Source organism: Falco punctatus (assembly GCF_963210335.1).
Source record: "Falco punctatus genome assembly, chromosome: 4".
Lineage (NCBI taxonomy): Eukaryota > Metazoa > Chordata > Aves > Falconiformes > Falconidae > Falco > Falco punctatus.
Window position 1 is genome coordinate 629,672 of NC_137583.1, and position 16,455 is coordinate 646,126.

General features: G+C 45.9%; 1 protein-coding gene across 4 annotated transcripts in view; it reads left to right on the forward strand.

Moving 5' to 3' along the window:
- The window catches only part of HEMK1 (HemK methyltransferase 1, mitochondrial release factors N(5)-glutamine), a 34,651-nt gene that overhangs the window by 469 nt on the left and 17,727 nt on the right, over positions 1-16,455 (forward strand). For 2 of the 4 annotated variants that reach the window (XM_080383960.1, XM_080383961.1), the window contains exons 2-4: positions 1,941-2,367; positions 2,842-2,933; positions 5,465-5,558. In XM_080383960.1, coding sequence (XP_080240086.1) covers positions 2,077-2,367; positions 2,842-2,933; positions 5,465-5,558 — 477 coding nt within the window. In that variant the 5' untranslated portion in view covers positions 1,941-2,076. The remainder of the gene's footprint in view (positions 1-1,940; positions 2,368-2,841; positions 2,934-5,464; positions 5,559-16,455) is intronic. The other 2 variants (XM_080383962.1, XM_080383963.1) reach the window with 1 other exon arrangement.

The window sequence follows — 16,455 nt, forward strand, 5'->3', positions numbered from 1 at the left end:
CCGGTGCTGCCGCCCGCCGCCCTAGTGGCGGATGGTGTCGGCTCCTGCAGCGCAGCGCCGGCTCCTGCCCGAGCCTGCGGGCGGGACGAGGAGCGTGGGGCCGGTGCCGGGAGCCGGGCAGGCCGTGCCTTTCGGCGGCTCCAGTGCACGTGTTGGACTAAGTGAATGGGGAACTGTGGGTCAAATGGACCAAACCACAGACCTGCAGGGGGAAAAGAATATGTGTTCCCTACCTGTGTGCCCACAGGTATTTGCACTGAGAAGTGGCACACAGTCACTGTTCTTGGCAGGGACCTTGCATCCGCAGCTGGGCTTTATTAATTGTGACAGTAGTGGCAGCATTGTTCCAGTCATGGCCAATTAAAGTCTTATCTGACTCCCTAACAACAGTAACGGTTAATGTTTTTAACCTTTAGTGTTCCTCTTGTGGCAGTATCATCAAAACGGGGCCTTGGAGTGGGGAGCTGCTCTGGTAAAGACTATAGTTGTCAGACTGCTTATGTGTAACATAAAGGCAAGGCCTTATAGGGGCTGCTTATCTATCTGCTGGGGGTAACAAAGTTGATATGAAGGGGATCCTTAGGCTATTAGAGCACCTGCCCCTTTGCGAGGAGGTAGCAGGTAAGCCAATCTGGAGATCTTTGCTGCAGGGTATTCCCTTTGTTGCTTCCCAGGGCTCTGGTTTGATTTTGCAAAGGAGGACAGTGGAGGCCTGACTCTTTCCAGTTTCACTGCAGAAAGAGCAGGGCAGGCCCCATGCAGCTGCTTGTGTGGGTGTCCCATGCAACAGGGTCCAGGGCTGCTGCAGTGGTTCAGTGCCAGCATCTGCCAAGGTGGGAGCTGACCCAGCCTCCCCAGATCTCCCTGCAGCAGCATTCCTCCAGGGCAGCATCCACCCTGGGTGCTGCCTGCAGATTGGGGGAGGTATTTATTTGTTTGTGTGGTTGTTTTCTGGAGGAATTGGAGGAGGGGAGGTTGTGGCCTCTCTGAGATAGTGATGAAAACCAGCTGTCCATAGAGGACTGGGAATGGGTGCTCAGGGAAACCCACAATGGCTCCCAGGGACTGTGAGTCAGGAGGGAGGGGCGCCCTTCTTTCTAGCGGATCACAGCAGGAAAGTGGGGTTGGTGTTCTGTTTGTCTCTCACAGTTCCAAGTGTGATACACAGCAGCTGTTTTGTAAGGTTTCATCTACTTTGTCTCCTGCAGGCATCTAGTCTTCCTTCTCTGTCTGGCTCTGCTTGTTCTCTCCTTTAAGAGACTGACCTCCCTTTGGCAGGGTTTGCCTTTTCTGGTCTTTGTATCTTTCAAGTGTTTCTCTTCCCTTTAGTTGTGCCCTGTGAGCTTTTCGCCTTCCTCTGCTCTTAACAGTTCAGCACTGGCTCTGTGGCCCCTTGTCTGCTCTCCAGGGATGGTGACAGTGGGGAAGATCCTTGACCTATGGAGTCAAGGGCTTCTGTGAGCCCACCCACTAACCTAGGACTTGTGGTTTATGACCAGAGAGGGGAGTAAAGGAAAGAATCCAGGAGAGACTGAAAGCCTTCCTTCAGGGAACCAGGGTGACCCACTCATGGGATAGAGCACCAAGTGCTGGAGCTGGAGGGTGGCCTGTTTGTGGCTTTCTGGGACCAGGAACAGGTGGGAGTGTTGTGCCTGTGTGTAGGCGCATTCGCTTCTGCCCTGCCATGGGCCCAGACTGGCCTCCTGGTAGCTCTGGCCTGTGGAGATGGGCAGCTCTGCAGAGAAATGTATTGCAGTGGCAGAGCTGGTTAGCTGTCACCCAAGTCTTTTCTTGGGGTAATCCTTTTTTACTCTTAGGGTGCAAGTAATGGGTTTTGTACCTGTGGACTGGGATTAGAGCAAGCAGTCTGCGTTCTGTCAGGGGAACCTGCGATTTGCCAGGCCGAGGGATTCAGGCTGTACTCTTGTCTCTTTTTCTAGACCAGAAGAGCTGCAAACTAGTGCCGTTTTCTTACTGCCCTGAGGAGGATCTACTGACTGTGGTCAGCTGGTGCTTCACAACATTGGCCTGTGAGTCTCAGCACTGACTAAATTAGCTGATGGCAACAAGGAACACATGTTGAAGCCAGGAACTGATTTTGCCACAATGCGATGCTTCACCCACCCACTGCTCAGGAGGTTGCTGGGTCTTGCACCTCAATGCGTGCCAGGGAGATTGAGTCAAAGTCAAGGTCCTATCCTCAGTCCAAAGCAGTCATCTCTGAGGCAGAACTGCAGCACAAGACCTGGGTTTGTGACTGCCACTGATGTGGTGAACTACTGGCAGAAGGTGTTCGAGACAAATGGGATCCCTGAAGCACGTGAATCCAGTGAATATATTGTGTCATTTGCCCTGGGAGCAAAAACAGTTAAGTAATAGGAAAAGAACAAGGTCTGCGTGTGCTTCTCACTTTGTCACTTTGCTTGAATCCCTTACCTTTCTTTTTATCTCACAGGAAGTAGAGCAACTTTTCCTTCCTTAGATGGCAGTGAGGCATGGTTTATTAATGCCAGCAGAACACCCTGGGGTCTCTTAAATGCCCTCTTCTGCAGAGACTGAAATATGACCCATGACATATATGCCCACACTGTACCCTGACTTGCTTGGTGGAATGATTCTTAATCTTACTACTTATTCTGAGCCCTGAAAAGTAGCAGAACAGTTGTCTAGGTCTGTTTTTAAACATGCCAGTAGGTTCTCCTAATCATTTGTGGTTTCCAACAGTGCCAGGCATACATGTTTGTCAGCATACGGGGTCTCCCTGGAGGATGCCCTTGGGAGGGTGCAGAGGACACTCAAGTGGCACAAGTAGGCAGTTTTTAAAGTGACCTTGTCTTTCAGTTTCAGAGCTTGAATTCCAAAAGCCTGCATACTCCACTTACAGCAGCGCAGCAGGAGCAAATCCAGCAGCTGAGCAACAAGCGACTAGAAAGGTAGGAGCATTCTCTTACAGTCATTCCTTTGGAGGGTTTTCCTTCAGTCTTAACGCAGCCAGAAGACCAGTGGAAGAGGGAAGGCAGAAGACAGTTAGCAGCTGATGTGTTCAAGTAACAGTATTGTGTTTGTCTCTCATGGTGGCTCAAGGGATGGGCACTTGCTGTTGCTGTCAGGTAGCAAACCACCTGTCTGTCTGGGAGAAGAGAGGAGTAGGAAATTGGCAGTATTGGCTCTGAGTTGAGTACATTTTCATTAAGACCTTCTGTGCTAACAAAATTTAGCCTTGGTCCCTTCTGTCTGATTCAGCGCCCTCTTCAGCTGCCAGTCGTATACTGGTCTGTGGTGTTGCTGTGCTTTTCTTTCTAGGCTTTGTCTGCAGAAGGGTTTCCCTGGTGTTTAGAGGTATCCATGGCTGATGAAGCTTTGGTCTCCATTTGGCCTCCATTTGCTTACTCTGTGTGAGGGGTTCTCTTAGCGCAAAACTTGGATGGGTTTGGTTTGAAGGAGCTACCTGTAATCAAGGTGGACCTGGGGAGTAGTGTGTGGGGAGAGGAAATATTCAGGAACTTGGATCATTTAGAAGGATGAGAGATGCTTCAGAATACATTTGGAGGTGGCATCCTTCTGCTTGTTTACAAGAGTGTGGTTATGATGTGGATCCTTGTTTTGCTGTGTGGGTTAATCTTGCCACGACTTACACAGAATAGGATGTGAAGGTTTCTCAGGGAGGCAGAGTGTTAGCAGTGGCTACTGTTTGCAGGATTTGAGTGTCTTCACTGAAATTTTCCTGCTGCTCTGGATTCTTGTGTTAGGAGCAGAAATGCAAAATTCCCAGGGCTGTCTGACTTGCAAATTGCTCTGACTTAAGTGCTGTTAAGATTGCAACAGATACCTCACTTCTTCATGTAGAAACAGCAGATATGGTGCCTCACAGCAGCTGAAATTGTGGCCTCAAACTTCACAGAGTCATGGAATCATGAATGCTGACTGGGAGCTTTGGAAGTCTAGTCCACCACCCCTGCTCATAGCAGGATCAGCTAGAGCAAGTTGTTGAGGGTCATGCCCAATTTGGTTCTTAATATATCCAAAGACAGATACTATACAACCTCTCTGGACAGCCTGTTCCAGTGGCTGGCTACCCTCACGGTGTTTGGAATGGAGAAAAAAATAACAGGTGGGGGGAGGTGCTGGTGATTATTAGGTTTGAATGGACTTTTCTGTATTTCAGTCTGTGCCCTTTGCCTGTCTTTTCACTAGACATCACTGAAGAAAGTCAGGCTCTGCCGTCTTTACTCCATCTCACCAGATACATGTTGTTCTTGTTGAGATTTTCTTCCCCTGTCCCTCCCCCCTCACCCCTGCCTGAGCCTTCCCTTCTCAAGGCTAAACTGTCCCAGTCTCTCTCGTTGTATGTCAGGTGCTCCAATCCCTTAATCATCTTAATGACCATTTACTGGACTTACTCCAGTATGTCCATGTCTCTCCTATACTTGGAGCCCAGCACCCCAGATATTTCCTACCAGCACTGAATAGAGGGGAAGGATCCCCTCCCTCGACCGTCTGGCAATGCTCTGCCTAATGCAGCCCAAGAAGCCATTGACTGCCTTTGTTGCAAGGGCACGTTGCTGGCTCATGGTCGGCATGTCCACCCGATCCCCAGGGCCTTCTCTGCAGGGCCACTGTCCAGCTGTTTGGCCCCCAGCCCATACTGGTGCATGGGGTTATTCCTCCTCAGTTTATAAGACTTCACATTACTGTGCTGAATTGTATGAGGTTCCTGTCAGCACATTTTTCCAGCCTCCTGAGGTCCCTCTGAAAAGTAGCACATCCATCTGGTCTATTAACAACTCCTCTTAATTTTCTGTCACCTGCAGACATGCCAAGGGTGCTCTCTGTCCCTTCATCAAGATTATTAATGGAAGTGTTATGCTGTATTGGCCCCACTGTTGACTCCAGGGGTGCTCCAGTAGTGACTGGCCTTCAGCTGGACTTTGTGCTGCTGAACACAGTCCTCAGTTTTCAGTCTACTTCGTTTATCTAGTCCATATATCATCAGCTTGTATATGATGATGTTAGGCGAGACAGTATGAAAACCCTTAGGAAAGTCAAGATAAACAGATTATTCTCTCATGCACTGAGCTAGTCATTGTGTCACGAGTGGCTGTCAGGCCGGTCAGGAAAGATTTCCCCTTTATAAATCCATGCTGACTACTCCCAGTCACCTTCTTGTACTTGGTATGTTTGGAAACAACTTGATCCATCACTTTCCCCAGTATCAAGGTGAGGCTGACTGGCCTGTAGTTCCCAGAGTCCAGCACTTTATAACAAACTCCTGTGGGAATGGAGCTCCCGCAGCTCCCTTAGAGTGCACGTGTGTGTTGCACATGAAGCTGAGAGCCGTGGTGGTGTCTAGGTGCTCACCCTAAGGGTTATGTGGTTAGTAATGAGGTAAGCATGGTATTGAGAGCTGTTCTGTGTTACAGAGTGTAGTCCTAAAGTGTTCGTGCTTGCTTTTTGCCTGCCACAGAATGCCGGTGCAGTATGTTCTTGGTGAGTGGGACTTTCAGGACCTGACTCTGAAGATGAGACCCCCAGTATTTATTCCTCGGCCTGAAACAGAGGTATGAATGTGGGGAACCAGGAAGGGGCAGGCTTGAATCTGTAAATTACATCGCATTGCTGTGAAGGTGCCCTGTGTATCGTGAGATTGTAGTGATGAGTAGGTCAGATCACTTCTTTTAGAACAGAGGGGGATTCTAAGCTTGTGAACTGGAACCAATGCTGTTGAACTTCGCCTCCTGGCTCAGAGCGAGAGATGTTGCAAGCTAGCATATCGCTTAATTACACAGACATCCATCTTCATTAATGGAAGGACTTGGCTTTCTTTCCTTATTTCTAATATAGTAATGACTCCTAGAAGTTCAAAACCCATACTGCTGTATCCCAGTGGCTTAGTACTTTGATACAAGGGTAATAATCTCAGAAGTTGTCCAAAGATTGTTAGCAAAATCCTGCAGTAGTAGAAAGCTGCTACTGGAAAATGGTGATGGACTCCAGAGAGCTTGTTTGTCCACGTGCAGACTAAAACAGTGCAGGCTGGTAGGAAATGGCACCTACTGCCTGTCTGATGGCTCCACAGTGGTTTCTGGACAAAGACTGGAAACTGAAGGGTAAGTTCTGACCTGGGCTGGAATTAAATATAAATGTCAGTTGTAAGAATGTAAAGGACAGCCATTCACGATCAAGTTAAAACTCCATTTTCCCCAATGTTGCTGCTGCTAGAGAAAAGCCTGAGAACTACATGGTGACAATTTCCCTGACAGTAGCCTAGCTTTCAGCTCATGGACCATCTTATCAAGGAAGTCTTTCTGTTTACTGGTCCCCAGGAGGTTTCTGTTTACTAGTTCTCAGGAGGTTTTAGGTTTTTTGAGGGTTTTGAGTTGGTTGTGGGGTTTTGGTTTTGTTTGATTGTTTTTTTTTTTTTTAAAAATTCTGAGAATTTGTTTTCTTTTGGAGCCTGTGTGAAGTTTGAGTTACAATGATCTCCATAGCTTGTCATTTAGGAGTCCCAGAAGCTTAAACCTGTTTCAGTCTAATAGTCATTTCTTCAGTCATCTGCCTGCTGCTTGATGACTATTGTAATATGCGGGCAGCCCTCTCTGCTCAGGTCTCTATAAGTAGGGGCCCATGTTGTAAAAAGAATGAAGAAGCTCTTTCAGACAGAATGTTCCCTACTGACAGTGTCAGAAGAGATGCCGAGGACTGAGCTTTAAAGATGGGAAGGCCACCTTTGCTTTTTATGGGGAAGGGATGGTATTGGGAATGTATGAAGAAAGCAGCAGCTCAACAGAAGATGCAGTCTGCAGAATCCTTCATCTGACACCTTTTATTACACAAAAGTTAAAAGGCAAAGGCAGCCTGTGCTTCTGTTGTGCCCTTTGAAGAACAGTGCTACTGAAATCCATGAGGGTGTTCACAGACTGGTCAGGGTTGGAAGGGACCTCTGGAGATCATCTAGTCTAACCCACTGCTAAAGCAGGTTCACCAAGAGAAAGTTGCACAGAATCATGTCCAGGGTTGTTTTGAGTATCTCCAGAGAAGGAGACCCCACAGCCTCTCCGGACAGCCTGTTCCAGTGCTTTGTCACCCCCAAAAGAAACAAAAGTTCTTCCTCATATTCAGAAGTAACTTCTTGTGTTGCAATTTGTGCCCACTGCCCCTTGTTCTGTCACTGGGTACCACTGAAAAGAGCCTGGCCCCGTCCTCCTGACACTCTCCCTGAAAATATTTGTAGACATTGATAAGACCCCCTCTCAGCCTTCTCTTCTCCAGGCTGAACAGGCCCAACTTGCTCAGCGTTTCCCCATAGGGGAGAGATGATTATTCCAGACAATTTAGTCGGAATTGGCACAACTACTACTTAGACATCCTCTCATCTTAACCTATAAAAGAATATTCAGAAGCAGAATCTTGGTTTGGGGTGGGGCTTCATTAGCATCTCATCGAGAGTGTGTTGGGCCCTGAATCATAGTGATAACACTTGTGTCCAGAGAAGGTGCGAGTTCTCTGTTGTGTCTGAATTTGACCACTCTGTGGTGATTAAATTTGGAAATAGGGTCCTAAGGAATAGTTTTGTGAGTTGGAGCCCTGCAATGTTTAGCTTTGTTATTGTCAACAATATTTCTGCTCTAGTTGATTCAAGAGAGTATTTCCAACCTCTAGCTCCCCATTAATTTGTGGGTGCAACGTTAGCATTAAAACCAGGGAGAACTTGTATGTTCTGCAAGTAAAACATCTGCTGTCAAGGCTTCCTCTGGTGATACGCTCCAGTTCTCTCCATGCAGTGCCAGGCTTCAAACAAAGGACTATTGTGTGGAGTGGAAGCCAGGGTGGCTCATGCCTGAGAACACTGTTAATTACACCCACATGCATGATTTTGGTAAAGGCATCTCTGCTGGCCCAAACTGAAATGCAGTGCTCTGTAACACACTGTGTTTGAAACCACTTAACATACCCTGGGTGCACAAATGTAGCATGAACAGCTTGATCCAAACCTTGTGTCTCTGGGAAAACTTTATTTGATGTGTCACGGTACTTACTGTGAAGGCACATTTTTAGCTCATTAGTTACGGAAGGCCAGAAGTTTATGATGATAGCTCGTGTGAGAGTTTTCTTGTGATGTGGTACTGGGGAGATTACTTGGACAGGAAGAGCATGGAGACAAGATCCAGCTATTTAGCAGCACCACACAGGATGCTGCTTTAGGCATGTGCTGCTTCCAGGAACCGTGTACAGTGTGTAACCTGTTGCACGAAGTGAGTTGGTGTCCATATCCTTTCTTTCTGCTAGGAAGGAAAGGTTGGTCATCTCTCAAAGCTTTGTGTGATGTGTTTGGGTTGGAGTTTGCTTGTGTTTTGTTTCATCACAGTAATTTTTCCAGACTTCACTGGAATATAAAACTGTAGTGGACATATCTCCTTTTAAAAATATTGAAGTTAGTTGCATCTGTTGCTCTTTTTTTGTTTAGGATTTGTCTGCAGTGTTCTTAAAACCAACAGTGCTGAAACTTTTCACCAGATAATATCTGTAAATAATCCTTGTTCTTTAGGATTTTTTTATCAATATTGATGTCCCAGGTTTAAGTTGCCGATCTGTGACCGCACACACAACCTACATGGCATATCTTGTCCTTGGCTGAGTAAATGTGACTCCCTGAATGGACTTGTTAGTGCAGATATGCAAGCAGCTGCAAAATTTGCTTCCTAGTTATATTTATGTAGCTTCTGCAAATGCTCCTGCTTGTTGATTCAAAGTTTGAAAAGAAGAGGAGCCATCTTTATGACACACTTTATGGTTACGACAGAAGGGTTATGGCTCTTGCTCCCAGATGCATTAGTAATGTCATGAGGTTAAACACAGTACGACAAAATCCACCAGCATTGTTTCAGTCCTGGGGACAAAGACAGACATGCAAAGACAGAAATTCACTTTGCTTAATTTAGCCCTGTGTGAAATTTGCCCTTTTGTAGTCTGTTTAGTTCTCTCTGGTTGCTGAGCCCTCTCCCATTCGCTCCCCTTGGGAATATTTTTTCAGCACATCTGGCTTTATTCTTCTGTTCCTTGGGAATCTGGGTGGGGAGGGGACAGGCAGCCAAAATTAGGAAACTAGCAGGTCCTGTTTAAGCTCTGAGAGTGGGATAACAGAACTGATTCCATTCAGTTGTAACTTCTTGGCATACAGGACTGGTGGATACTTCTGTGAGCACAGACATACTGTGTTGGAGGAGAGTTTTGTTAAGCTGTCCGCAGTCTCACCTTCCTCCAGTTACCTTGCTCTCTGTGAGCAAAGCTTTGGCCTCCCTGCTACAAGCACTGAGTGGGTTTCCAAGGGCTTGCAGAACTCGGTGTCCTGCCTGCTTTCCTCGTGTGACTGCCAGAGCCAGGCTCCTGCACTGCAGAGGTGTTTGGGTCAAAGTTAAGGGATGTTCTCAGTCTTATGAGTTATCTTTGTTATGTCATTATTACTGTAACGTCAAAGAACCCCTGTCTCAGTGTTGCTCAGTCGCTGTATTAATGGAGAAGAAAGTCCTTTTCCCAGGACAGGGCCTTCTAAACTTGGGCCACAGCCTTGTGGGTCAGTGGAAAAATAGGACAAAGAGGAGGAGAACTCAGCCAGCGTGGATACAAAATGCCTTTTTGGTCCGGGTAAATAAGAGCTAAATGAAGCCTCACCATGACTTCACTGAGGAAAGGTTTGGTTTGGTCCAGGACTTCCCTGCAGTGCTTTGGGGTGTGCGGCTCTCCGGGGCCCGTACCTGCAGAGGGCACTCCAGGCTTAGGCTCGCGTTGCTCCTGAACACTTCTGTTTCCTATTAATTACAGGATTTCTGATGCCTCTGAGCCCCTCCTCTCTCAGACGCTGTGTTTTAAAGAAAATGAAGGCTTATTTGTTTAGTTGAAAACAAAAATGGTCATCTTTTATTCCTTGCAACTACTGTGTGGGTAGTGTTGGGTTCTTTTGCTGGAGGAAGGCTCTTGGGAGGAGGCTCAGAACTGCTTGGGAGGATTGTCATGGTCCCACTATCCCCTCTGACCTTCAAGCCACCCATAAGTCCCCTGGTGCCACCCCCTTGACCTGTTGTGATCTCAGCAGGAGCTCAGATCTACTTTTTTTTTTTTTTTTTTTCTGTCTTGACTTTGTTGTGGTGTCTGTGTTCTGAGAACAGTCCATTGTCCTCTAAGGGACACTGTAGGGTGAGGATGCCTGTTTAACCAGGGAGAAATCTTAGGGGAAGAAATTGCAAGTCTGTGCCATGCTGAACACTTTTTAGTAGTCATGCAAAAAAGATCACAGCTGCAGCCTCCTTGAGAGCAAGAAAGAAGACTTGGTCAGACTGTATTGGTCTGTTGAGTTCAACGTACTGTGTCTGACTGGGGCTCATAGCAGATGGTCGGGGCAACATTACAAGGGAAAAGATAGGTATGGAAGGATCCTTGGATGCTCAGCAGTTAAGGACTGTTCTTAGCCAAAGCTGGATTTGGGGCCATCCTGCTTCATAATCACTAATGGATCTGTTCTCTATTAATTTGTGTAATCCTCTTTTGAGTCTGTCTGTGTCTAGTCTCCATGACATCATCTGACAAAGAATCTTTCTAATTTGGTATTGTAAGTGGGAAAAATATTTTCTTTGCTTCTGGTACTGCCTGCTCATTTAACAGGAGCCTCCTTCTTACTGCATAACACAAAGCATTCGTGCTCCCTATAGCATTTGTAAATTTTAGTCCTGTCACTGTTCTAATCAGTTGTTTTTCCACCTATGATTTTTAAGCTTTTGTTTCCCAAGATAGATTGTTTCTTTCTCATGATAAAACATGCTCAATATGCAGAAACCATTGCTGTTTACTTGTATCTGTCAGCTGAATGGCAGTCATTGTGTTGCAGTTTCTGTGTGGAATAGTCAAAGATTTGCTCGGAGAAACCTTTCATGAGTTAAACCTTACTTGTAGCTAAACATAATCATTAACTTTCAAGACAGTCAAGTACACAGAGAGGGGAGGATTTTTGTTTCCTGACAGATATATGCAAATATACAGATTGCAAGGTGGGGCCTTTCTCCAGTGCTTTATGTCAAACCAGTGTACATGTTTTCTGTTTAATCAGTGCCAAGAGGAAGCTTTTGATGCAGAATGGTCTTTCATTTCCCTAATTTAATTGCCACAGATGGCTACTTTTCAGAACGGTCAAAAGGTCACACTGTCTAGTGAGTACAGCTATTGATCAGAGGTCAGGAGATTGCCTTTTTTTTTTCCCATGGTTTTGCCTCTGACCAGTCGTCTCTTCAAAGGAAGGCTGCTTCTCCTTTCTGTGTCACTGGCTTCCCAATTTGGGGAATGAAAAGGGTAATGGTGTCCTATCTTGTATGTAGCTTAAGGTCCTTTTTTGAAATATATATAGACTCCTATAAGGTATACTGAATGTAAATGCAATAGGACATTATTTGATACGTCAAAAATTAACTGCTGTCTGTCAAAATGTAGCTGTAAACAAATGTGCTAAAGTTGGAGCATTGCTGTTATGGCCTCACACAGATCAGATTTTGTCCATATGATAGCCAATATTTTATCAGTATGTTGGAAGAAAACAATATTTTCTGAAAGTGGGCTGTTACACAGAAGCTGAAGAATGGGAATTTTGAAAGGAGCCTGTTGTTGCTGCAGAACAGCTGGAATTGTCCTTTGAGCTAGGCACAAATGTTTACTAGGGTCCTACGTGCAGAGAAAAAATAATGTAGCCTGTGCCTTGTGGCTGAGGGGCTTCTGCTACCACAAGAGCTTGGAGGAAGATTTGGGGCTCTTACAGATATTGGCAGACCATGAACACCCATTTTCAGTGGGCTGTCCAGCAGGCTAATGTGATCCTTGCATGTTTTAACAGGTGATCGCCGAATACAAGTAGCAGGATTAAATAATCTGTGTACTGCAGTAGTGGAATAGTTGCAAAAATACTATGTCCAGTTATGTTACTGACTGGTTGAGAAAGAGATGGAAAACGGGGTTTGGAGAGGAACCAGTAGGTACGTTAACAGCTGGAAAAATCTGCCTCATTGTGAAAGACTGTTTAGCTCATCAAAGACAAGCTTAGGGGTTAATTACGTGGGACAGGGAGCAGAAATTTGGTAACAGAAGTCTCTTTGGTTTCATAGACAAGTGTATAACAAGCACTATAAATGCAGGCCAGAAGAGAAGCTGCCCATCTTTAACAGGAGTGTAATTAATTACTGAAACAGTTTAGCATGAGTCTGTTGCTGGCTGCTTTTAAAATCAGGATAGGATGTTTTCCCAGGAACAGATTTCTTGTTCAGAAGGAACCATCCTGTTTCTTCCTCCATTTCCTGGTTAACTGGCCAAGATGAACTATGGCAGTAGCTTCTCCTGGCTTCCTCTGCAAGAAAAAAAGGCTGGGCTTGTGCAGAGGATTACTTCAAAGTTGGCAATTTCCAGGACAGGCTCAAAAATGTAAATTTAAAGCTAAAATCTGTGCTGAAGGTGCAGAGAGCAACAGCTTTCTTTTAAGTCATGCACAAACCTGTTCCCCAGGTAAACTTATGTAGACTTTCCTAATATGTTCTCACAGATCTCCATGTTGTTAATGCCTTTAATTTTTTGGCCCTAAAAGAACTCTATGAAGTCTTCAGGTTTTTAATCTCCCTTTTCTAATTGAAAGAGAGTCCCTGTTTATGTGTTTCAGCTGAGTAGCTTAGCTCATGAGCAGTTTGGGCAGAAGTTAGGACTAGAACTGGAGAAGAACAAACTATAGAATGGCTGTAACAGGAGGGATGGGACTCAAGGGGTTTCCCATATGAACAGAGGGAAAAATCAATTTCCTACATGCAGCTTCTTTCAAACATCTAAGTAACTGGAATTTCAGAGCTGGAGATTAGCAAGCTGGACCAGTGCATCTGGACAGATGCTGTGTCTGGCAGTGGTCAATACCACTGTCTGCAGAGGAAGAAAATGCCTTCCTTCTGCGGAGATGTGCCTAGGGAGGTCTGTGTGCGAGACCTGTGGTGCGGCCACTTTACAGTGACTTTGATCCATTCTACTCACCCCTCCTGGGCATGGCTAAATTTAGACATGACAACTGTGGTAATTTCTCTTGGGCATTAGCACATATGAGTTGCAAAGTTTACTGCCTTTTGGTAAAGTTGTTTCTGGGTGCTGTCACAGCCTCTTCTCCAACAGATGAAGCAGCGCTTGGTGTGTGCCAGGACACATCAGGAGCTTCTTCTACTGTATGATGGAGAAGCCAAACCGCTTCCTCAGTATCAGGTATGCCTTCACTTCTTTATTGCTTCTGCCTAAAGCCACATTTTGTTTCAGGAACAGTGGCCCCTTCTGGAGTTACTCTGGTGTTTTGCTTTCTGTACGTGTATGGGGGGGAGTTTCATGGGCTTTTTGCAACATTTTCTCTTTCCCACTGTGGTGTCAGGCAGAAGAGCCCACGACAAAAATGCTATAACCTGCCTGCCCACTAAGCACTGGGCTGGCTTGGTGGCTTGCTTTTGGAAGAATGGGATGTGGCAATGATCTTGTAGGGCCATTGCCATAGAGTCAGGTTTTTCTTGGCTTCCTGGTATTTTGTTATGTGCTGATTGGCAGCCAAGTGGACAAACAGGAGAGGAGGGGTGATTTGGTTAATATCAGATCAGGCTCTATGCAAAGTCCTGTATTCTGAGAACAGAAGTTTCTGGAAAGCACATAAGTAAAACATTCCCAGGAAGTGTGCAAGAGCAGAGAGAAGGTTACTCGGATTTCCATGTGTCTTTTGCTTTCCTTGTCCTGTTTGCTAACCTGGGAGGTTAGAGCCTCTTGCTGCCCTGTCTCGTACCCCTGGAACCTTGTCTTCCCTGCTTTACTGAGAGCACAAAATAAGGTGCTTCTCGGGAACACAGTGTGAATTTGTGACCTCCACCCTTGCCTTTCCCATTCCTCCACTCATCTGTTTTTCTTAGCCTTGTACTTTTAATCACAGAAACATCAGATAGGTCACTCGCTGTTTTGTTGGACTGTAGCACATGATTGCTTTAACTCTGGGCTTCTGCACAGCTCTGTAGCCACCACTGAGCAGCACGAATCTGCTGTTTCCCCGTGACTGCCTTGGTGCTGAAAGCTGCCTGACCTTGCGCTGTCTGCCGGTTGGAGCTGCGCAGCTGTGGAGCTTGTGGTTTGGGTGCTGGCAGACACTGTCCTCATGCTTTCTTTGTGCAGCTGTGGTTCCAAGAAATGCAGTGAACTAGAGACCTGGCTGCAGGGCGGTGGAGGTAATACCAAGAACCTGTCAGAACATGAATGCGTACTGGAGGGGCTGTCTGGGGAACAGGAGCTGTGGGTGGAGGCTCATGGGAAGCTGGAGGTGTTCACAAAGTTTTGCATTTGTTTCACTCAGCAGCAAAGATGGCAGGGGGGGAGGGGGGGGAAACGGGGGACGGGGATGGGGACACACACACACCAAATAAATGACAGCATGAACTTAGGGTGAATTTGGCAGTGAAGCAAGACTTCCTGGAATTGCAAGGTGAGAGCAGGCTGTGAGTGGCTTGGCTAAGAGACAAAAGCTTGAGATCCTCTGAGTACTGGAAATTAAGTAGCATGGGAGGCAAATATTTGTCTGCCCTGTATATGGAACTCCAGATAATAGGACTCTTCTAGTCCTTGGAAGGTCGTTCTTTGTTAGTCAGGACCAGATATCCTTCTCCCTCCCAAGTATGTCCTGCATTTTTTCCTGTGGATTTTTAAATTCACTTCTGACTAAGACATAGAGGGTCTAGATACCTCTCCCCACTCATTTTGTGCTAAGCAATAAGAATGTAGGTCCCTGAAAACCCATCTTGATACCTGCATCACTTCCAGCCCAGTGCAATGTAAAAACCCTTCCAGATGCTTTGCTTCTTGCCTAGCTTACCACCCTCGTGAATGCACAGGTTTCAAAGGTGGCTCGTGCTCTTAACATCCTCTTGAATATTTATTTGCACAAAATCCTGTAAAATGGGAGAGAAGGGGAAGTTCATTGATTATTGCCGTGCAAGAGGAGTTTGCAACAGGTAGAGAGATTGGGAATTAATCATGCTAGTAACTGCAGAGCTGTGAGCTGGCCCCGTTCCTAAGTCTAGTCTATGGCCCCATTGTGTTGTCTGCCTGTAACAGACGACAAAAAGGTCCTGGGGACACTGGCATTGCTGGTGCACCCTGGAAAGGGGCAAGGGGCATGGCAATCCTGCAAGCTGCAGGGGAGAGGACAGCTGTGGGGCAGTTTTAGCCATACATAGGATTTGCTCCAAGGGGCAGCAGCAGTAGCTGCTGAGCTCTCCTTTCCATGTGACTTCTAGCTCTTCCTCTCAGCTGCTTGAACATATCGGTACACCCATCTATTGAATGAAATGTGCAGTCTGCCCCTGCACACAGATGTCAGCAGCTCTGTTTTGGGGGCTACCCAAGCCATGTCCAGGACCCTCCTTCCTTTCCACTTTGCTGCCGTTGCAAAGAGAGGATTTTAGTTTCTGGTTTTGTCCATTTGCCATTCATTCCCTCCATTCTTTCCAAAACTGGCTTTTGCTGGGGGATAGAATTTCTTGCACAGACTAAGGGAAAAAAGATCTTCAAAATGTTCCATTTCTCCACTCTGACACAAATATCACACTTACACCCATGTATGCGTACACCAGACTCCAGGATAAAAGTAGTTCTGCCAGTACCTGTAGCACTGGTTAGCAGGTTTTTTAGTGTAGTAACTGCTTTGTTACTGATAATAAAGATTCATGCTGTAAGTGATAACTTGAATTTTAATAACTTCACAGTTGAGCATTTGTCCTACCCAGTGGTTAGCATGTTGTGGGCAAATACGGAATCAGGTCATATTTCTAAGATATTTTTTTAATTTATGATTTTACTTGCTCCTTAATACAGCACTTTGGATATTTTTTTAAAACATTTACAGCTTTTTATCTAGAAGAGTAAAAACAAAAAGGTAATTCAAGAGTAGCCAAGCACTGTTCATTTAGATGATGTGGGAATCTGCGACTTTTCTGCAGGAGGTCAGTTGCCTTTGCGTGGCTGTAGACCTGCCTCTTCCTAGCTGGAGTCTGGGGGACCTGTTCCCGCAATCTTAAATGGTATCATTGGAAAGGTGTGGATGAGGCTTCTGGAGCACTGGGTTCAATACTCTGCTCTGCTGTAGTCCTCCTTCATGAGTTTGGCATAGTCACTTTTTACAGTAGTTCATCTGGAAAATGGGAGTTGTGAGGATAAATGTGTTAATTGTACTGAAGTGCTCAGCATGTTGCAAGGACAAGGCACCTGAGCAAGCTGACTAATTTTCCTGGATTTAGAAAATACGAAGATATGCTGATTGTCATCTTTGTTTTATCCAAAGTACTGGTTTTCTGTAGAAAGGGCATTCCTCTCTCTGATGTATTGAATCCTATAAATGGTATGAGTGAAAGTAAGCCCTTTTGAACAGCC